The sequence below is a fragment of the Cynocephalus volans genome, chromosome 2 (assembly GCF_027409185.1).
Source record: "Cynocephalus volans isolate mCynVol1 chromosome 2, mCynVol1.pri, whole genome shotgun sequence".
In the NCBI taxonomy this organism is placed as follows: domain Eukaryota; kingdom Metazoa; phylum Chordata; class Mammalia; order Dermoptera; family Cynocephalidae; genus Cynocephalus; species Cynocephalus volans.
The window spans coordinates 66704990-66727695 of record NC_084461.1 but is presented as its reverse complement, the minus strand read 5'-3'; the positions used below and the strand labels follow the sequence as shown (position 1 = coordinate 66727695).

At 42.0% G+C, this 22706-nt stretch overlaps 1 protein-coding gene across 1 annotated transcript; it reads right to left on the bottom strand.

The window, feature by feature from the left end:
• Positions 1-5326: 5326 nt before the first annotated feature.
• Positions 5327-22661, bottom strand: BHMT2 (betaine--homocysteine S-methyltransferase 2). Its single transcript, XM_063087094.1, has 8 exons — positions 22629-22661; positions 16609-16741; positions 15537-15628; positions 14443-14634; positions 12673-12820; positions 12247-12429; positions 11758-11986; positions 5327-5408 (listed from the first exon to the last, which is right to left on the bottom strand). Exons 1-8 carry the CDS (start codon positions 22659-22661, stop codon positions 5327-5329), a joined length of 1092 nt encoding a protein of 363 aa, XP_062943164.1.
• Between the last annotated feature and the right edge of the window lie 45 nt (positions 22662-22706).

Sequence of the window (22706 nt, the reverse complement as noted above, 5' to 3'; positions counted from 1 at the left end):
CTCCAAGGTTGCCTTTGAGGAAAGAGGACTTCATTTTCCCATTGTTTTTAATGTGACGTCCTATTGTAACAACAGATCAAGAGGGAAAGAGGGTTTTTCAGAAAACCTTAAATGGTTGTGGGTATTGAGAGAGGTAGGGAGGAGGCAGGATGAGGTGCATGTGGGGGGCACAGGAGCTGAGAGCTGATCCCCAGAAGTTGCTTAAGAAGGGAGGGGACCTGCTGCCTGGGAAGGGAAGAGTCAAGTTGGGCGTGGCAGGTGCCACATTAGGGGATAATGTGTGGATGCTCAGAAGCTGTCTGAGCTCTGTGTCAGTGCCTGCAGATCTGATACCCTGTATCCGCTCCACTAAGTGCGCCATGATTCTTGGGGCATCTAATTCACTGTGTCATATCCTACACCCGGAACACTGACTGTCAAGTAGGGGTGATGGTGATGATGCTAGTGCTGGCACCAAGGTTTTGCTTGGTCCCCAGCTGGTTATATTTCCCTTGTAACACCTGTAAGCTCAAGACAAAGGGGTGGAGTAGGGTTCTAAATGCCAATCACATAGGTGAGCCCCGCCCCCTGCTCACATATGAGTGGGGGGAGGGTTGAACTAAAGCAGCTCAGGACCCCGTACTGGGAGAGTGATTACTGTCCCCCACTACAGATTTTTCCCATTTGACTTACGTTTGTTTAGAGTATTTTTGGGTGTGTATGTTCATACATTCAAGATGTTTATATGGTAAAATGTATCAGTTTTTTTCTTTTTCTTTTTTTCTTTCTTTTTTTTTTTTTTGTCTTTTTTGTGACCGGCACTCAGCCAGTGAGCGCACCGGCCATTCCTATATAGGATCCGAACCCGCGCGGGAGCGTCGCTGTGCTCCGAGCGCTGCTGTGCTCCCAGCACCGCACTCTCCCGAGTGCGCCACAGCTCGGCCCCAGTTTTTTTCTTTTATGGCTTTTCTTTTATGGATTTATGGTCAAAACTTTGATCAACCTTGAACTTATTCTAAGAGATCCAGCTTTTTCTTCCAAGGTGGTTGACCAATTACCAATCATTATTAAACAATCCAGCTTCTCACTGACCTGAAATACCCACCGTTATCATGCATTTTTATCTATGTTTATATTGCTCTGTTCCAGTGATTTTTTTTTTTAAATACAAGTACCCAGTGGTTTTAATTATTTTATATTACATATAGTAATTGTCTGGCAAGGCTACACGTTCCTCACTATCCCTCTTTTTCTAATTTTCCCATAATCCCTACTTTTTTTTCCACATGAACTTGAGAGTTTGCTTGTCTATTTCCCCTCAATCCTGATGGTACATTTCATTGGAATTATATTACATTTGTAAGTCATTTTAGAGCAACTTGACATCTTAAACTAATATGTCTTCTGTGAACATGTGTATAGCCTGATTGAGGTCTTATTCTGCATCCTGTAGTAGCACCCCCAAATTTCCTTCAATAGCTCTTGTACATTTCTTGTTAATTTTATTCCTACATGTTTAATCATTTTTACTAAAAATGTAGAATATTTTCTTCCATTATACTTTCAAAATAGTTGTCAAATGTATATAGGAAAGCAATGACTTTGGTATATAAAAATTTTAACCAGCCACATTACCAAATTCTCCTCTTGTCTAACACCTTTTCAGATGATCCTGAGATTTCTAGTTGCATAACAATTTCATCTGGACAAAATAATAATTTTATCTTTGCTTTCCCAATATTTTTAATTCTCTAGATGTATTATATAGCACTGTTAGAATAAGGTAAACAAGAGAGGAGGTACTGAGCATACTTTCTGGACTTTATTTGCAGGTACAATTATTAAATTGGAGTTGAAATACATGGTTTGAAATACTTTTCTCCAATATGTTTTTATTATTATTTAAACTGTGATCCAATCACTATCTAAATTTTGGAGTATTTCAATGTAGGAAATCTCTTTTAAAAACTACTTTATTGGCCTACCTGCTTATTACCTCTTGGAAGTTTAATTTCATCAATATCCTATTAGAGGCCATTACATTTACTACACCAAGAATGAAACTTGGCGTGTTGAACAAACTAGAATGACTTTTGTCCTATCAATAATGCTCAGACTACAAATCTTCAAAGCAAAGCAACATACACAAAGAGATTATTAAAGACTCTTTTTGAACACAATTTTTGGTGGCTGCACACTATTTCATCAAACAAGTGTAACCTACATTATTGCTCAAGCTGATCTTTATGCCACATCCCATCTTCTCTTGTCACTCTTGGTCTGTCTGCATTTCTTCTTCAAATTCATTTTTCTTTATTATCATCCTTATTCATATCTTTCAACCCATGCTACTCCAGTGACTAACACATTCTGAAGAATATATTTTAACTATTTTTTGCATATATCACAATTGTCAACCTGAAAAGCTGGTGAATGTCTCTACTCTTTTTAAACATCCAAATGAGTCACTCTTTGTTAATATGGAATTCAAGTGATGTTCATTTATTATGGACCAATGGACCTAGATTTAAAAATGAATATATAATTCATTTTTATTGTTACACTACTTCTTTGAAACTAGATGAAGTTCTTAGTTTATGCTAGTGCAGACCCAAGGAAGGGATTCAGGGTGGAGGACAGCTCCCCTTCCTGATGCAGCCTCTTCGTTCTTGCTCTTTTCACAATGTCGTGCACTGCCCTCTTCCCATAATCTTAATCTACTAAACAAGCAGTTATTGTGTGAGCAGTCCACTCCCGGAGTGTGATGCTCAGGACGAGGCATGAAAAATAAGCAGAGACTTTGATAATAGAGTGTGCCCAGAAGAGAGTCACCATGAGGATGAGAGAATTGGAAACCAAGTCACATATATATTACATTAGATAATGTGCAGTGAGTGCCTACTATGTGCCAGGCACTGTTACTAGGTATCTTGTTATCTCAATTAATCCTCTTAGCACTCCAATGAGAACAGTTCTATTTTTACCCTCATTTTACAGATGAGGAAATTAAGACAGAAAATTTAAGTACTTTCTAATGTCACACAAATAGTAATTGGCAAAGCACATGTTAAAAGCCTATGCCTTTTGATGAGTTGATGAATATATTAACTACCCTGATCATTATACAACATATATACATATATGAATGAAATCATCAGATTGTACTCCTTAGATATGTACAATTACAATGTGTCGATTAAAATAAATAAGTATATTAAAAAGCCTATGCCTTCTGGTTGTAAAAAATGAGGAGGAGTAAGTATAGGAAAGCTGTAACAGCTATCTTTAAAATTTTGAAGAAACCAGGGCTAGCCGGTTAGCTCAGTTGGTTGGAGCACAGCCTTATAACACCAAAGTAATGGGCTGGGATCCCCATATTGGCCAGCTGCCTAATTAAATAAAACCAAGGAGGAAAAAGCTGAGCAGATTAAGGCCTGGAAAATAAAGTTAGCTAACATTATATTAAAAATTTTTTTTAAAGAAACCATAAATTTGTTCTATGGGTACTCAAAGTATAATATTTGGACCAGCAGGTAGAAGTTGTTGATAAGTAGATTTCTAGTCAATATAGGGATTAACTTTCCAAGAATGAGATGTATCTTAAAAAGGAATAATCGACGATCTTGAGAGGTAGTGAGTTACTACTGGCAGGGTCCAGACAGAAACTGGATGTCCCTGGTTGGAGATGCAGGCAAAGATATTTAGGCACTTATTCAGTGGTTTGGATTAGTCAGTCACCCTCAAAGACCCCAAAGCTCTTGAGTCGATGGTAAATGATTCACCCTAATTTCTGGTTGCATATTATGGGTAAAGTGGCAACATGGAATGAATTCGAGATTGTCAACATTACAGAAACATCCACGTCAAGATTGAAGAGTTGATTCATATTAAGGAAAGTTGATAAAAGTACCTTAAACTCAGCAACAGAAAAATTTGAATAGACTCTGATGAAAGTAGCAGCTGTGCGCATGACAGAGGCAGTGCAATATGGCGGTTGAGAACACGGAATCCAGAGCCAGACCATGTGGTTAGTTTAAACCTCAATGTACTAATCCCACATGTACTAATTGTGTGACCTCGGGCAATTGACTTAGCCTAGTGAGACCTCAGTTTCCTCCTCTGTAGTGTGTTAAAAACACTATCTCATTAATCCCTGTGAATAAACACACACACACACACACACACACACACACACACACACACACACACACACACACACCGGGTCTTCAAAAAGTTCATGGAAAAATTCCCATTATCTTTTAAATTCATTTTCCATGAACTTTTTGAAGTATCCTCATGTGTGTGTGCACACGCGTGCATGCGTGTGTGTGTGTGTATGTGACAGAGAGAGAGAGAGAGAGAGAAACCTAGAACAAAGCCTTGGACATAATAAGTAGTAAATAGTTGTTCTTATTCCTAAGAATATCCATGAATTTTAAATATTCAAACACTACAAAAGGTAAATTATTTTTAATTTTACCAATTGTCATGAATTCACACATTGTTGTGAAAAAAAAGAGAAACAGGCATACAGCAAATAACACAAACATAAGTCAAGAAAATATTAGACCAAGATAGATTTGAACTCTGACCTTTAAAAAGGTATTATAAAACTGTTTATCCATTTTTACTTATTTTAAATAATCGACAATAAGTATTTCAGTGATTATCTATTATTATGTCTAGCACAATGCTAAATAAGCGCAAATGTAATAAGAAGCTTATGACATGGTCCTCGTCCTTAAATAGTTTATAATCTAGCTATTTGTGATTATATAGACACATTTTTAAAAAATTCTAGGACCTAATACCTTTAAGTAAAAATCATCTTTGAAAATCATCACTTTGAAAGGTTATACATGTATTTCAATAATCCTGCCATTGCGTAAAACAGTTTTTGCATCTTTTCTTTTGGGATTCTCTTTGCAGTGATTATATAAATCCTTTAAGAAACGCAGACCCATTGCTTGACTTTAGAGTGCCGCTCCATCTTCCTCGAGCACCTAGCTAGTCACCTGAAGTATTCACTAGGTTTGGTTCTCAGTGACTTCTGCTTATTTTAAAATGTCAGATTTACCCTAAAAGATAAGTTTGGCTGTTTTCGATGGTCTTGAAAAGAATGCACTGCAGAATTACAGGCCTTTCTCACTCCTCTTAAACTCTGCCGCAGCACCCATCGCAGCGCTTAACCATGGCAGTGTTGACTTGAACCGAAGGGCCTGTGCATGTCGGGGTCACAGCTGGAGACGGTGGGGTGGTCTGAGGATAAAGGCGAAGAACGTTCCAGATGGGGCTGGAGGGCAACTTCTTTCTCTTCTATTACTTCAGTGTTTTCTTTCACTACTCCTTAGACGTCTGGCTTTGATAGTGAAGGACAGAAAGGTCTTCCTGAAGCTGGCAGCAGATTCTCCCAATACTCCCTTCTAGCCCTGAGTTAAAAAAATATAATTAATTAATTAATTAAAAGTTTCGTGCCAGTTCTATAAGTCCGATGTGTCATATATGTACGCCTATATGTATGTAGGTGTGCGCGTATGTGTGTGTGCATATACACCACATACAGACTTAAAGCTTGGTGGATGATCAGGCTACTGTGGAACTTCTGTTTCAACATACAAACAGAAAAACCATGTCCATACCCATTAATGCTAGTAGCCTTTCTCACATTTCTGTTCTTGGTAACAAGCATTAGGTTTCATACCACCTCTCAGAAAAAGATGTGTTTCAATTTAACATGTTTTTAGGAATTACAGTCATTCCAAAATTTCTAGCAGAGTCCTCCTAACTCTACGCAGTATTTTAATGTAATGAGAAGTATATGAAGACAGTTTTTAATGGAATAAGACAAAGTGTAATTCTTCAAAAAGTAACTAAGAATAGAATACAAATTACTTTGTCAGTATTTGTTCCTTGTTTTTAGACAAAGAAAGAAGAATACAGAGGTTCCTGGTCACAGACCTTTGTGTTAAATATATTTTTACAGCTTATCCCACTTTACTTACAAAGTAATGAATAAATCAGTATTTTTGGATGATGAAATACCAGAAATCTGGGTTTATACAGGTTTCTGTGTAATCACAAATTTCTGTGAACATCGGTGGGTTTGGGAATTCAGGGTACAAGGAGTGTTTTGTTTTGGTCTACAGAATAATATTTTGATTTTAATGGCTAATGAATTTTAAGGATTCCTAGAAGATGATAATTAAAATAAGCTATTTCTCATTTATTGAAACTATTTTAATTGTCACCAAGCTACACTTTCCTCACCTTTTAATTACATTTATATTTAGTACTTTTTTCTAAATATGATACCTAAATATGGTACTTTTTTCTAAATATGATACCTTCTCTGATAAATATCCATCCTCCCACAAGAAAGGTTTGGCTAAGTGATTTATTTTCTGCATTTACAGTATAAATAAATTTACGTTAGGAAAGTTATTCCAGTTCAAAAATGAAGACTATTTCAAATCCCACTGATATGAATAAAGAAGTACAAAATGGATTAAATACATAACAGCACCGAATAGAACGGAGAAGACAGCAGCAATTGTGACTGGTTTCTAGAAGACAGAAAGGTGATGGCATTGGGGAGAGTCAGACATGCAGTGACCCAAAACAGAACAGTAATTCAGGGGGCCCCAAGAAAAATGTCTTCAATAATAAAGTGACTGAGTGTAACTTAGAAATTGGAAAATCTCAGAGAACATGAAGGCCTGTTATTTTTCTTTCAATAATGAAAAAAGAAGTTAATTAGAGATTCCTAGAAAACCAAATGCTGTACAAATAAAGTCAATCCAAGTATGAAGCAAATTGAAATATGGCATGAATTTGGACAAAAGATGAAATGTAAAAGAAGAGAATCTATTTGACCTTGAAGCTTGGAACATTCTCCTACAAATGGCTCAAGTTTTGTAAAATAGGATCATCTCTCTTTCTCCATGGTCCCACGCATACCACTTTGTTCTGCAGTGAATGTTTAGAAAACCACTCATATAACAGGGTATTAGATTGGAAGCTTTATTGGAGACACCAAGATATGATAGATGTCAGGTATCGAAGGGAGTTGCAGGACAGACACTGCAGAAGTTTCAAAGTAGGTGGCCAAGAACCAGTGAGATGACTTACCTGACTCTACACTGGAAAATCTAGATCACAAGAGAACAACGGGCCAGTTACTTTGCTTGTGAGCAAAGAGGATGCTGTTAAATTGAGATCAGACCACACTCTCAGGGTCTGTTTGTATAATGGAAGGGTGAAAGCCATTTTGAGCCTGATGAGAGCAAGAGAGCCAGCCTGGAGATATCTATAATCTGGCCCACGAGAATCACTAGGAAGGACAACAGGACCCCCAAAATAGGGAGTTGCCTGCTGGAGGAGTAGCCTGCTGGAAAAGCCAGGGTCTGAGGAGGAAGTAGCAGTGGGAGAAAGATGCCTGTGGCATGAAAAGTACAGACAAAAGTTAGCAGTGGAAGGCTCTGAAGAACCATGAACGTGCTCATGAAGCTCTGCCATGCTCAGCGAACGCAGGCTTCGTATGCGATGCCAGTCAAGTAACAACAGTATACTCCCTTTTCTATCTTCTCTCCTCATATTTTGAGTCTGAAGAGGAAAGGGAGGGTTAGAAGCACAGGGCAGAGAAAGAAGGATCACACTGTCCTTTCCTGGTTTCTTGCCTGTTGAAGGCTTCTGTTGGACAAAAGGAGAAGTTTTAAGTTTGAAACATGTTCTGATTATTGATTTTATGTGGAACCGAACACTTTTGATTACTGAATCAACACCGTGTCTGCTAAGTAAAGTGATTATGGAACTTTCTATTGCCTAAGAGTACCCAGAGAAGTCCTGGAGCATGTCAGTGTTTTCAAACAGGGACAAAGGAAGGAATTTATCCATTGAGCAGGTTTAAAGGAATGGAGGTAGACAAAAATATAGTTGCGTTCTGATTATATTTCATGAATCCTGCTTGTTTAATATGATAATTATAATAATAATGTAAATGTTATTCACTGGCTTTATATTTTTAGGATCAACCTTCAGACAAAGTTTGGCAGACTTAATTATGATTACAGAACAGAACATAATGGTTACAAACCTTGATGATGTAAAAGTAATGGGATAACTTAAAGAAGCCAAGAGGTAGATGAGACAGTAAAAGTAGAGAGAAGCAGAAGGGAATCAATTCTTATTTTATAGAAAGTAGAGTCAAGAGATCCTGCCTTATACTGATGGATTAAGAAATAGGTGGTTAAATATATTTTTAACTTAAAAAGTGTATGAGTCTGTCTTTGTTGTTTATAACAAAATACATGGAATTGGGTAATTTATAAGCTTACAGTTTCTGAGGCTGGAAAGTCCAAAGTCTTTCTAGAAGGGTGGTGACAGTGACCCAGGGGTCTCACATTGCAAGATGATGGAAGCAGAGAGAGCAGAGAGTGACAGACTCTTCATGCTCCCCTTTTAAAGCCTTCCAAACCACACCCATGACTACCATTCTTAATCCACTCACTACTGCACAGTCCTACAATCCAATCACCTCTTCAAGGCTCCACCTTTTGATTACCATGATGTGATTTCCCACCCTTTTAACAGTCGCAGTGGGGGCTAAGGTTCTAACACAAAAAACTTGGAGAATTCAAGTTTCAGTGAGTTTTGGGGGGACATAATTCAATCCACTGCAAAGAGATAACCAACAGAAGAAATGAAAATGTTATAAATCAAAATTGGGAAAAGGAGAACAGGAAGACAGGGAGACAATTATGTGATTTAAGTTCCTTAGCTTTTGTAAAGAGTTATTAGTAATTATTGCTTAAAATTGACAAAACAAAAAAATAGAGGTACAAGACTTCAAAACACAAATAACAAACAGGTTACCTCTGAGCTATGGTCTGAATGTTTGTGTTCTATCCCCCCCCCCCGCTCTTTTAAAAAAGTTTTTATTGAATCCAAGTTGATTATACATATTTTGGGGGTTCAAAATTGACATATGTTGATCAAATCAATATTCCTAGCATATATATAGTTACAAATCATAATTATTCTTTATGCCCCTTGTCCAATCTCTCCCCATCCCTCTCTCCCTCCCCCCCATCTAAGTACCCTAGATATCTTCTCTCTTTCTGAAAGAATAATGGTTACTCTGTTAATTTGTTGCCTAGATGATCTGTCCAATGTTGATAGCTATGATCAGGTCCCCCAATATTATAGTAGAGCAGATGCTTCTTCTGTCACTCTGAAATGGGTTTTGTGAAGAGAGAGATCCTCTTCTTTTCTTTATCTCTGCTGGTGACCCTCTGGGTGTCAATCCACTCCAGTGGTTCGTAGACCATCTGCATGGTGGTTGTGGTGTCTAGCCACTTTCACAGCAGCCATGGTTATTGTGGTGGCTGTGGTGGGCCACCCACAGGGAGGTGATGTTTTTGGCATGCTTCTTGGAGCTGGTGGTATGCCTGGTTGTGGGGAGTGTCTAGTTCCTGGATCCATGCTTTGGGACCCTGAGCAGGACCTGAGGCACTGGTGCAGTGTGCCAGGTTGTGGGAGGGGTATCTGGTCCCCAGATCCATACCTCAGGTCCCTGGGAGGGCCCCGAGGTGCTGGCGTGATCTGCCTGGTTCTAGGAGGGGGGTTCAGTCCCCTTCTCCATGCCTCGGGTCCCTGGGTGAGCCCCAAGGCACTGGTAGGGTGTGCCTGGTTGTGGGAGGGTGTCCAGTCCTCAGATCCATGCCTCAGGTCCCCGGGTGGGCCCCAAGGTGCTGGCATGATGTGCCTGGTTGTGGGAGAGGGTCCAGTCCACTTTTCCATGCTTTGGGTCCCTGGACAGGCCCTGAGGTGCTGATACAGTGTGCCTGGTTTTGGGAGGGAGATCTGGTCTCCAGCTGCATGCCCTGCGACCCCAGGTGGGCCCCAAGGTGCTGGTGGTATGCCTGGATGTGAGAGTGGTGTTGGGTCCACAGCTCCATGCCTCATGTCCCCTGGTGGGCCTCAAGGTGCTGGTGGTGTGCCTGGGCTGGGACTAATTTTTTTGTCATTTGCTTACTTCTAAAATGGGGGAACTTCCTGTGGAAACCAGTATTTGAGCTCTGCAGTTGAGCTAAATTGCTGCTTTGCTGCTGTTTCCCTAGGGAAGGCTTTTGTGCAGCTCAGGGTTTAATGGTTGATCTTATAGGTACTTCCGGCTCTCCAGAAACCAAGTGCACCTCGGTTGTTTAGAAACTCTGATCTGGGCCTGAGTTTTTCCCTCAAACTGCACCCCATGCATTTCTGCATTCCCAACCAGTCTCCTCTGAGTGGTCCTGAGCTGATTGCAGGGGGTGAATCAGCTGTCCTTGCTGTGTCCCAGTGTTCCCCCAGTGGGCCCATCTCCCCCACCGCCCATGCTTCAAACACTTCCCATGGGGTGGGCCCTGCACCAGTCCCTTGCGATGACTCACTGGCCTCTGAATGGCTTCCCTTTTTCAGCTGTTCTGGCTCCTTGCTCCTGTGTGGGTCCATGGGAACCCTGTTAGTGCTCTTGCTGTCCTGGGGGTCACCAAGGCTCTCTTCTCCCCTGCTGCCTCCAAGCAACTCCATCTGAAGGGCACAGCTGCAGCTTCTGCCAGCTCCTGCTCCATGTGCTGTGGCCTGAAATGCTCCAAGCAGTTTTTTCTTTCTCTCATCATGGTTTCTTCCACCTTCATGCACTCCGTAGGTCTCTCCTCCTCTTCCCCTGCACTCCAGTGGCCCCAGCTTGGCTGATGTTACATTTTTATAGTTGTAAATTGGTTGATTTGTGGGAGAGAGTGATGCTGAGGACCATCTATTCTGCCATCTTGACCAGAACTCCCCCCACCACCCGCTTTTCATAACGTTGAAACTTAATCACCAATGTGATGGTATTGGGAGGTGGGGTCTTTGGGAGGTGGTTAGGTTATGAGGGTGAAGCCCTCATAAATGGGATTAATGCCCTTATAAAATAGGCCCCAGAGAGCTGTCTTGCCCCTTCTACCATGTAAAGACCCATCAAGAAGGCACTAGGAGAAAGCCTGCTCTCATCCAACGCCAAATCTGCCAGCACCTTGATCTTGGACTTCCCAACCTCCAGAACTGTGGGAAATAAATTTCTGTTGTTTATAAGCCACCCAGTTTATAATATTTTGTTATAACAGCTAGAATGGACTAAAGACACCTCTGGGAATGGAACAGGAGGGGAGCTACTAGGCCTCATGGCTAGCTTAATATCAGCACAGCCAGGTTAAGCACCTTTCCCCCTTCTCCCCCTCTCCCTTCCCTTTTCTGCTCTGGGAACTGAGATTCCTCTCCTGGGAAGGGATAAACATTACCGGTATCATCAAGGGAACGTCTTGTGGGCTGTGTTTAGCAGGCTTCGGACTGGAATGATTTGTACTGAAATAGCGGCTAATCAAAAGCCTATGCCCTAACCGACAAGATGTCATTGGACCACAAGGGCTGTGTCATCTTGCATACCACTGATTTCAAAATTGCCCATCATTCTGCCTGAACCCTCCCTAAAAGTCTTATAAACTCATGTTTTCCTTAGTTCAGGGGAACTGATCTGGTTTAGTCTCCCCTCCACATTAGTGGAATAAACCTTTTGGCTGAAATGGCTCCTGACTCGGCTCTCTCTCTCACTTCTCTCGGTTTTGCCAAACCTGACAGAGGCAAATTTTACTTTTCATTTCATATACTTATATGCCTTTTGAATTTTCATTACCATATACAGGCATAGTGTTTACAGTAATACATAAAATGAGGATAAAGGAATGTTAATTTAAAAATTCCTACCTTGCTCTAATCCACGGTTTGGTGTGCATGTCCAAACCACTTCCCCAGCTGCCATGTTTTTCTGAAGCTGGTGGCAAAAAGCCCCTTTCTGGGGCCAGCTCCTCTGCAATGGCCCTGATGTGGTAGGGCTCAAATCCACAGCACCCACCAATGTACCTGACCCCTAGGTTGTAGGCTTCTCTGGCATACTTCTGAATATCCCATCTGGTGGTAACTCTGGGCTCCAGTCCTGTAATACAATATACAGTTAATGACCTTTTCGTTACTGTCCCCATTTTTAAATGATAGATGCTCTGACAGGCATTTTTTTTCCAATTAAAAAACTGTAACCATCAGATTATGCATTCTTCAGCTACCTCATTTTTTATTAACTTTGAATGTTTTTGTCTTATGCAGCCTCATAGTGTAAATCTGTACCATAGTTTATTATAGCCATTTGAATTTCGTCACAAAGAGAAATACAAAGATCTAATGCGGTCCCGAGCTTACCAAAGGGATATTCTGGGAGGTCCACAAACCCTCCTTTGCCACAGTCGGGGGTGTGGAACCCCAGGGGCTGCACCATGAGGTGTGCTTTCAGCCCCGCAGCCCCAAGGCCCTCCTGCATGAGCTTTATCGTCTGCAGGCTGATCGTGGGCCCAAATCGGCAGTTCACCCCAACGATGGAAGCCCCTATGCAAAGAAATGAAGAACTTTCACATTTTATTATTTATTCATTTGTTCGTTTATTTATTTTTTAATAGTTGGGAGGTAATTTAGAGATTAGCTATCCCCCTCCACCTCCAAAGATTTACAGATAAGGAAACTGATTCCAGTTAACTCTTTTATTTCCAAACTGCTCTGACAATATCAAGCACACCGTTCAATTTCATAAACAGCAGATGAGCTGATTACCACATTCTAGATCCGAATTACCTGCCCTCACCAGCCGCACAGCACATTCTCCGGGCGTTACATCACGCATGTCTCCCTCTGGCCCTATGCACATGGTGACTGCCACAGGTTTACCCGCTGCTTTTAGGACTTCCACAGCCCACACAGCTTCTTCAACATGCTCAAAATACTAAGAGAAATGTCACTTTTTATATTGAGCCAAATATAAGGCAGATTTTGAATGGTAGAACATAAATGTTGCAAAGCAGTTATAAAAATTACCAAATATATAAGATGTAACAAAACTTGCTAAGGATCGTGTCTCTATCAAACTGACTAAAGAGCACCTGAGTAAATATTTTAATTTCTTTAACGATAATATATAAATTTTGATTCACGGAACATAGCTTTTCAGTGAGATGACTTAATAAAAAAAGAAAAAGAACAAATGTTTTTAAAGTAATTGAGTATTTAAAATCATAAATTTTGAAGGAAAAAAGTTTTACTAACACATTTTGGACTCATCTTTTATAGACCTGGGGTAATCTCTGAAAAATAATGAATAGTTTATCATGCTTTACACTTCAAAGTGCTTTTATCTTCACTTGTAGTTAGAAATTCATAAGTGCTCCACAAAGCAGGAAAGGAAACATGATTAATTGCCCAGATGAGAAGACAAAGGCATAGAGTGGGAGGCAGAGCTACTCGGTTTCTTTGCCAGTGGTGGATGGGACACCTTGTCTGGTAAACCCACGTCATTTGCAGGGGTGCTTCCCAGGAGCCCCCTTAAAGTGCCACAGTTGAAGAGCTGACCTTAAGGTAACTGGAGAAAAGCCAGCCAGAAATCTCCCTGTTTCTTCCCCCTTGTCTTGGAAACAAGTTCTGCAGAAGCAGTGTGTGAAGAATGGCAGAGAGAACCGAAAGACAGGCTCTTAAACCCACGAAGTAAGTTGTGTCCCCACCCATCCACAGAACACAGAGGGCAGCGTCTGTGCTAGTGTCTGTGGATGATGGTTTAGCCTGGCTTGGGCAGCACTGATGAGGCCTTGGGAAGGCTGACCAGGCAAGGTTTACAGTAGAGTTCAGTAAAGTGATTGGGAGAAATAACAGTTTGGAGACTATTTCTTGTTCAGGATAAGGACTTGGGTTGAGGGCTTGACCCCAGGCCATAGCACGTGTGGGGAAATGAAGAATGAAGGCTTTCTTTCTGGAGGTGGAGGGAAGAGAATGTTCTGGGCCTTCCTGTCCAATTCTTACTGATTGTTTCTTCAAAATGCCACTCACATGTTACAGCTTGAGTGAAAACAGAGGGGCAGGAGTGCGCAAGGCAGGGACGGACAAGGATAAGGAAGCTACTGGGTGCTGAGTATATTGGTGGGGCCTGGATGAGCCTGAACAGCCACCTACATCCCAGGCTTTGCTCCCTCACGGTCTCCAGCCCCCTCGCCCCCCGACACACAGTGCCTTTCAGCCTGGCCCCTCTCTCAGCAGGGGTGCTCCCTGAGCAACTGTTTCCTTCCCCTCACCCCATGTTGCAGGGTCCCCTAAGTCAGCTGCTGCAACTACCCAGACCATAGAAAACCAAAGGCTACGGTCAGGCCTCTCCTGAGTCTGTCCTTTGGCTCCACAGAGAACCTGGTATACAAATGAGGGAATGTTGGCCTTGACTGCAGTGCATTTAAATAAACCTTTGACCATCCACATGGAGGAGATGAGGGCAGAAGGCAGTCCAACACCCTAATGGAAGTTGAAGACTCTGCAGTTATTCTGGTCAAAATAGGTCTGATCATTTTCCTCTAACACTAGGCTTACCTCTGCAATCAAGAAGTCCACATTTTTCCTGGCAAAAACCTCTAGCTGTAGTCGAAAAATTTTTTTAATTCTAGCTTCATCCTTGTGGTGTTTGTACACTGATGTCTGACAGATCCCCCCTGCCACCAAAGCATCGCCTTTGCCAGCCACTTCTCTGGCGAGGTCACAGGCAGCAGCATTTACATCTTCCCACTGAGGTTAGAGAGCAAGAGTTCAGATGGTGAGCCTAACATTTTAAAGGGAAAATATACTAGATAACAAGAAGGCAATGAGCAAGTGAGATGAGGACTGCGGTATGAGAAGATGAGCAGGTTTGGACACATCGCTTCTGTTACCAGTGACCTTCTATTTCCATTATTGTACTTACCACATTGGATTTTAATAACTGCTTACGTGTTTGTCTCCCACACTTGACCGGGAGCCTCTTCAGAATGGTGTCTATGCCTTTGTATCATCTTTGTATCTAGTGTGGAGAATGGACTAGAACAGGTACTTAATAAGTGATGGTTGGTGGAATGAATAAATGGGCATTAACATTTACAAGTATTAACACTTTACATTTGCAGAATAGTTCACAATACTTCCACCTCCTTCATCTTCTCCACTCTTCTCAACAGGTCTGTGAACTTAAGCATGACTGTTATATCCATTTTGCAGAGAGAAAACCAATGCTCAATGCTGTTAAGTGTCTTACACAAAGTCACACAGCCAAATAGGTGGCAAAGTTGGATACCAAACCTAGTTTTTCTCATTTCTAGGCCAGTGCTGTGTTCTTTAGGACCACTCTGTCTCCAGATGGACAAGGCAGAAAGGAAAATTGTGAAATGAGAAGGTAAAAAACACAAAGTGTTTTTCCAAATAATAGCACAGAAGGATGGCCATACCCTTCCAATGGCCTATTGTCTCCCAGTCCTATCCCCTCCTCTACCTAAAGGGGCAGGAAAAGCTAATTTATTTTGCGTGTATGTTCATTTAATAATAATAGATTTTGTGTGGATTTTGTAATCAAGCATAGGAACACATCAAGTCAATACTTCCCATGAAGAGGTTACGCTCCATCCGCCCCCCATCCCCACCCCTCGGTTATAGTTTACCTTGCTTTCCATATTGTCCTCACTGGCAGAAAAGGTGAAAGTCTGCATGACATTTGATCCTGCTCTCAAGAATTCCGTGTGAAGCTGACGAACTATAAAGTAGATGGTTTTTTTTATTGAAACAAAAAAAAGGTAAAAATTATAGAAGCTATGATTTTCAGCTGCAGCAGGTCACTCACTCCCATCTCTTTCAATCAGACCCAATTTCAGACCTAGCACTGATAAAAAGTTGCAGATTAAGGTTTAATCTTGGCATTTCATATGGGTTAACTCATCAGTCCTCACAACCAGCCCATGTTGTGCCCCCATATAACATATGAAGAATGGATCCTTGGAGAGGTCAAGTGACTTGTCCAAGGTCACACAGGTTTGTCTGATACACTGTGCACATATGATTAAGATCAGAGCAAACCAAAAGTTCCATTCTCAGTTTGCATTCTATTTCACCCATTGCATTTTTTGGCTTTATTTTCCCACTTTAATTTAGGAGGGCAAACACCAAAAAAAGTCAGAATAGAACTAAAGTTCCAATTTGATGTTGCTAACCAATCCCCATCACAGTTTCTACCCCCAACTCCTTTTTTTCTCAGCCAGGAGGATGATGTAAAACTCTTTCTTTGCTCCCCTTTTCCCAGAACCCGGCTGTCTGTACTCTGTGAAGCTGGTGACTACTGTTAATCATTCTTCCTATACACACTGTTATAACATAGTATGCACATTAGTCAGCAGGATGAATCTGAAACAATAACAGTTTTAATAGTTTAAGGAAACTTAAATATCTACAAGGTAAATATTCATGGAACAAATATTAACATGTATATTTTAGCACTGCCTATACCTGAAGATGCAAGTGTGTGTGTGTGTGTGTGTAAGAGAGAGAGAGAGAGAGAAAAAGAGAGACATTTTCTTCCATATGCTTCAGCCCATGTACTACCATAGTTTCCACATCTTGGCAATTTTGGCAAATGAAACAGTCCTTAGAAACACTTGCAATTACTTCTCGATCTTCTCTCAATCAGTTTTGAGCAAAATATTACTCGGATAAACACTCTGGGGTGAGGTGGGCGCTGACCTGCACTTGGATGTTCTACCACTGCTTCCGGAGTCCAGAGTCCAGCCTTCACGTAGCCTCTCTTCTCCAGAGTTATGAGAAAGCTGCCATCTCCAATCACAACTTCCCCACTGTCCAGACGTTCCAAAATACCCTGACGAAGAGAAAGAAAAATCACCTAAGCACTCCCCCACACATACATTTATTTTTCCCTGAAAGCAATTTTTAATTTGAGGAAAAGTGGTATGTTCTTGGAGCTCTACTTGTTACAATTGTGTCTAATACTGTTTCAGAAAGATTGAGCATACTATATTTTTTGGCTAATGCAGGTACCTATTTTGTGCAATCAAAGGGCTGTGACTATTTTTTCTCAACATTTAATGAGTCAAGTTATAGTGAAAGTGCTGATTCAATGACAGTTATTTGGTTTTTCAACATGTTTGTGGCAATACTGTTTGTAGCCTAATTAATGTGCATTCTCTATTCTTCTTTGCTATGCATTTTGTGTGGAGAGACAATGTCCCAACCCTAAAAGTAATTCTCAGGCTCCCTTGCTGTCCTGAGTGGCTCTGTAACACAGTGCTGGCTGATGAGACATAGGTGAAAGTTGGCTGAGGATTTCTGGAAGAGTTTTGCTTTTCTGATATGAAGATGTCCACTCCCTTCCATCTTGTCTCTTTTTGTCCTTCCTAACTGGAATGTCAATACAATGCCTGGAGGGACAGCAGTCACCTTGCAGGCATGCCATTGAAAGCAGCATGCTGAGGCTGGTGAAGCCAGCTGATAACAAGAACTCGCTTTTTTAATGTCATCCTTTAGTCGGTGCACCAGCCTCCGACTGCTCACCGTGTGATCTCTTGTTAAAGAAAAGTAAACCTCTTCTTTGTGTAAGCCACTGAACACGATCCTAGAGGAGACAACACTTCATATTCATGCCCTGCATTGGCCAGCGTGTTCACGTACATGTTTTCATTTGGTACTCCCAAAAGGCTGTGAGTGAGGCAAGGCAGACAGTTTTTATTCCCATGTGTAAATGAGGAAACTGATGCTGAGAAATGTTGCAACTTGCCCAAGATCACAGAGCTAAGTAAAATAGCAGACATCAGATTTTCTAAATTCCTAATTTACTCTCTATTTTACCCCCTTTCTATTTAGCCCATCCATAACTTACTTAAGACATTGTATCCAGAGCACTTAGCCACGCGTTGCAATTTCCTGTGTCTAAAGCATACCTCCCCTAGATGCCTGCATGGTTCATCCCCTCACTTCCTTCAGGTCTTTGGTCAAGTGTCATCATTTTTTCAGAGATGCCTTCCCTGACCACTCCAAACACCCCCATTGCAATCCTGATCCCTCTTATATAGACTGCATTAATTGAAGATACACTTTTTATTGGAAATAGGCTAGTTCATTTCAGACTTGCCCACTGCTAGACACAAAGCAATGCATGAAGGGGGGAGAAAAGCCCCCCAGTGCCTTTTCTAACCAGTCATATCTGTTCTGTGAAATCAACATAAAACTGTTTTGGTCCTAAATCCAAGGAAGACATTAAGCAGGGTACAGATGCAGCTTATTGGGATACATGTTGGGTTTAGGGTAAAACTAAGCAGCTGTAACAGAGGCCTCCCCAAACCGTGGCTTTAAATAAAGGTATTTTATTTTTTCTCTCACATAACAGTCTCAAAGAGCACAGTCCTTTCGTCTTAGTGCTTTGCTATTCCCTATGGCGGGGGTTGGCATGTGACAGCCCACAGGCCAAATCTGGCAGGCCACCTGCTTTTGCAAGTATGGTTTTATTGGAACCCTGCCCACTGATCTCCGTATTGTCTATGGCTGCTTTCACACCACAACAGCAGATCCGGGCAGCTGCAGCCCAGACCGCAGGGCCCACAAGCTCAGAATATTTGCTACCTGGCTCTTTACAGAAATCATTTGCCACCCCCTGTCCTGGGGTACTGTCCTCTTAAGCATGGCTGAAATTGGGTCAGAGTCACATTCATAATCTGTCTCAAATGATGAAAAAACAAAGTGTGATAAAGCTCATCGTAAAATTTTTAGCCCAGACCTAGAAGTGACACATTTCACTTCCACTCACACTCCCTAAGTGCGACTCTAGCCGCGTGGCTGTACTTCACTGCAGAGGGAAACCAGAAAATGTCCTCAGGGGATGCCCATGTGTCCAGCCACAACTCTATTACTATGGAAGGAGGGGAGAACAGCCTGGAGAGAAACTGGCTGTGTTCTAGTGTCTGCCACCTGATATTTCTGCTCAGCTCAGTCCACACCCAAAGTGAATGGCCCAAGGTGGTCAGGAGCAAGTTTCATAGGACACTGAGAACAAAATGATCCTGGTCACATTTTGGCCATATTATTCGGCATATTATTTTCTTCAATCTTTTCCCAGGAGGCTGGAAGGCCATAAAGGCAATAAAGAGTAAAAGTGAAGTGAATTTGATCTTGGTTGCAAGAGACTTTGTCCTTACCTGAGTCATTCCTGGATCCAATAAAAATAACCAGGAATTAAAGCAGATGTGTGAGGATCTTCCCACAGAAACCATTTTGTTCTACTTTTCAGGACAGCCCTGTTAACAGTACTGAACCAAACATTGGAGGCAAAATGTGGCTTGAATAATTTCTCAATCTCCATCCAATGATATGACTAGGGAGGGGGTTTACTCTGGCTTTATCCCCTATGTCCAATTCAGCTGCAGAAAATACAAACCACACCAGTTATTTTAAGCAGAAAGGAGTTTAATATAGAGAAATGGGTGCGTAAAAATCCACACTAGGCCCCCAGGAATGACTCAGAAAAACACCACTGAACTGGCCTGCTGGGGGCTGCACTCTCTACCACAACTAAGAGAAGCCACTATCGAGCCGTTGGCTTCAGGAATATATCACACAGCTGTAACACAGGAATAAGCGGCTGCTGCAGCTGCCAGGGCTGCTTACAGCTGGACACTGGAATGCTGACTGTGGTTGTGCTTGCTGTGCTTCTGCCTTTCCAGACCCATGTGGGTGCATCTGACTGGGGATCCTGATTCTTGTGTGAATCTTAGCTGAAAAGGAGTCTGGAAATGTGTTTAGCTTTCTTTCCTCTGCAGTACAAGAAGGTACATTAGAAGGGTTTGCACTGGAGGCTAAATACCAGCTCACCATATCTACAACATTTTACTGTGCATGTGGAAGATGGTCAAATGGAGCCCAGCTATGCAAACTGTGTTAACCAAAATCAGTTGTGGCAGAGAAAGCTCCTGACTCTGGTTATTTTTCCATATTTTATATCTAAAGCTGAATTTTAGCTGAATGTGGAAGAAATGTTAATATTTACTATGATTCTCACCTTTCCCTACTCCCTCCATAAAATGTAATTCACTTATTCATTCTTTTCATTTCGTACTGTTGAAACATAAAAAAGGACTTAAACCTTAAGCTTTTATTGAGAATTTCCCACATGTTAGGTATAGTTCTAGGCAAGTGGGATAAACACTGGAATAAGACAGGGTCTCTGCCCTGAACAATCTCAAAGTTTGGGAAAGGCCAATAGATCAATAAATAATCACAGCAAAATTGATAAATGCTGCAGAGGAATATAGAAGAGAGAATTAGAGGTATGGTCATTCTGTACAAGATCTTTCCTGAAAATCTAATACACTTCTGTATATGTGTTAAGAATCTAAATTAAGGCTGGCCGGTTGCTGAGCTGGTTAGAACACAGCCTTTTAACACCAAGGTCACAGGTTTGGATCCCCCTACTGGCCAGCTGCCAGAAAAAAAAAAAAAAAGAATCTAAATTAATATTACACATCAAACAATTCTAGAGAGGAAAAACATTGGCACAGAATTTGGTTGTTATAAATTAGTCTCTCACCTCCCACATCCAATCTGTCTCAGGGTTATGAAAAGAGTATCTATTAAATATTGCTCATATGTCCCCCCCTTTCTCTCTGCCATTGGATTATTAAAGTAGTCTGCAATTCACTCCAGCCCTACTCTAAACTATCTTCCATTGCTGCTAGAGAAAAGCCTGGCCTGCCCCATTCTCAGCTGTGATTGCCCCTCCTTTGTGTCCTGCTAATGTCATTCATCCTCCATTCACGCATCCACCTGTACTGCGCTATCTGTTTACTTATTTGTCTCCTCGGCTTGACTGTAAGATGCCTGGGGGCTAGTAACATATCTTATTTGTCTATATCCCTACCACCTCATATAGCACCTAACAAATAAACTATGCCAGGAGTTAGCAGAGAGACAGGACTGTTTTGAAAATGTCACATGTGACATTTGTCACATCTGCTAGAATTTTGGTCCTGTGAAGAAAAAAATGCCACTCTTTAACAGAAAATTAGCTAGGGTTTTAAGAACATTGTAGTACATATTTTGACTGTGTCTTCATGATACCAAGTAAAGGTAAGACATTTTCATCTGTTATCTGAATATTTGGTAAACATTTTAAATTTGCCATTTTTCTACACAGCAATTAGCAAAATAACTAAATCATCAGATTTGAATTCAGAGCATTTTTTAGCTCTTCCTTCTGCTACATTAGCCATCTCAATTAATTACTACAGTAGTATGATATGAAGACAACTCTAGAATGACAAATACAGGAATGTGTAAAATAAGGAACACTGTAAGTTAATTTGCAGTACATTTATGTTTTCATTCCATACCCCCCTTCAGTTTGACAGTGAACCTGCTCTGGGTCTGAGAGTAACCTGGCTGGCCTGAAACTAGTCCTGGGCAAGGACACCTCCGGAGCCGGCACAGCAGGTGGAGGGTGGATGGGGTTTGCAAGGACCCCTCCTCTTCCTCCCACCCGGTAGCCCCCGGCTCCCAGCCTCTTTCCCAGATGTCGGCATTTTAAAAACCTGTTTAAAAAATGAACTGTAAAAATGAACATAGCATTAGTAGAAGCTGAGGGAAAGAAGTCAGCACGATGTTCTTTGCTTATCTCTTCATTAACCTTACTTCCTTCGATTCCCACATTTTACTTTTATATATTAAAAAAAAGTATCCCAAAACATGTTTTTTAAACCCATATTCCACATCTTATGTCACTATTATCATTAGTGTGTCCTTTTGATACAGTTCGGATCAGTCTGTGATGTATATTTCCCTTTGTAACAACATTGCCAAAGTACTTTGCCTGTTCCCATACTTGGTTTTTTAATTGGCTGCCTAATAACTTATTAAATGGATGAACCTTAACTCCTATACACCCGTTGCAGGGTATCTCAATCGTTCCTAACTCTTTGGTATAAATAAATTGGTGGTGCACATTTCCAATCCTATATCGCCCCGTTCCCTCTCCCCCCACCCGCCCCCACTTCTGAATTATGCGGCTCAGATGGGTTGCTTTGAAGGGTCCTGGGGATGTCCTTCGCTCAAGTTCATGTCCTTCCTTATTTTGTTTAGTTTCTCCTTCCCCAACCCCCAACACATACCCAGAGTAGAAATGGGGGGATAAAACGGACATCTGGCGACCAGACTGGGAAAGGGGCTGGGGGAGCCGGGGGCTACCGGAGGGAGGAGGCGGATAAGTCCCCGCGAACGCCGCCACCCACCTACCGCCTCCTGTCGCGGCCCTGCGGGTGTCCTTGCCCAGGACTGGTTTCAGGCCCGCCGGCGACTCACAGGGCCAGGCTACCGCCTTTTCCAAAACGCGAGGGAAATCCGACGAGGGAGGCAAAAATGAGCGCGACCTCCGAGTCCGAAAGCCATATGTCAAACCCCGCTCACCCCGCACTAGATCGGTGGCTCAGATCGAGTCGCCCGACTCCGAGCCTCAGTCTCCTCGCCTGTAGGATGGGAAGATGAGGAGATACTTTGTGCAAAGCACTCTGCGGTGCCAGGCACCGAGTAAGGGCTCCGTAAAGTTAATCAATACGTGATCGGGTAAACCCAGGCTCAGAGCCGTCCAGCCCAGGTGCTCTGCCAAGGCCGCAGGGCTCGGCTAGCGGCCGAGGCGACATCTGAACCCGAGTCGCTGGGAGTCCAGCGACCAGGGGCTCCGCGAGGAAGCAAGGGAGGAAACTCACTCTCTTGGCCCCCGGGCCTCCAGCTGGTGCCATCGTGCCGCCGCTCTGCCCGCTCCGGTCCCCGGGCGCGACGCCGTC

Bases quoted from the DNA above. Each gene is read 5' to 3' on its own strand.
- BHMT2 (XM_063087094.1), bottom strand. From the start codon at position 22,661: ATGGCACCAGCTGGAGGCCCGGGGGCCAAGAGA. The intron at 16,742-22,628 runs GTGAGTTTCCTC...TCTCTTCGTCAG, and splicing joins GAGGCCCGGGGGCCAAGAGA to GGTATTTTGGAACGTCTGGA. The intron at 12,821-14,442 runs GTAAGCCTAGTG...CATTTCTCTTAG, and splicing joins TGGACTTCTTGATTGCAGAG to TATTTTGAGCATGTTGAAGA.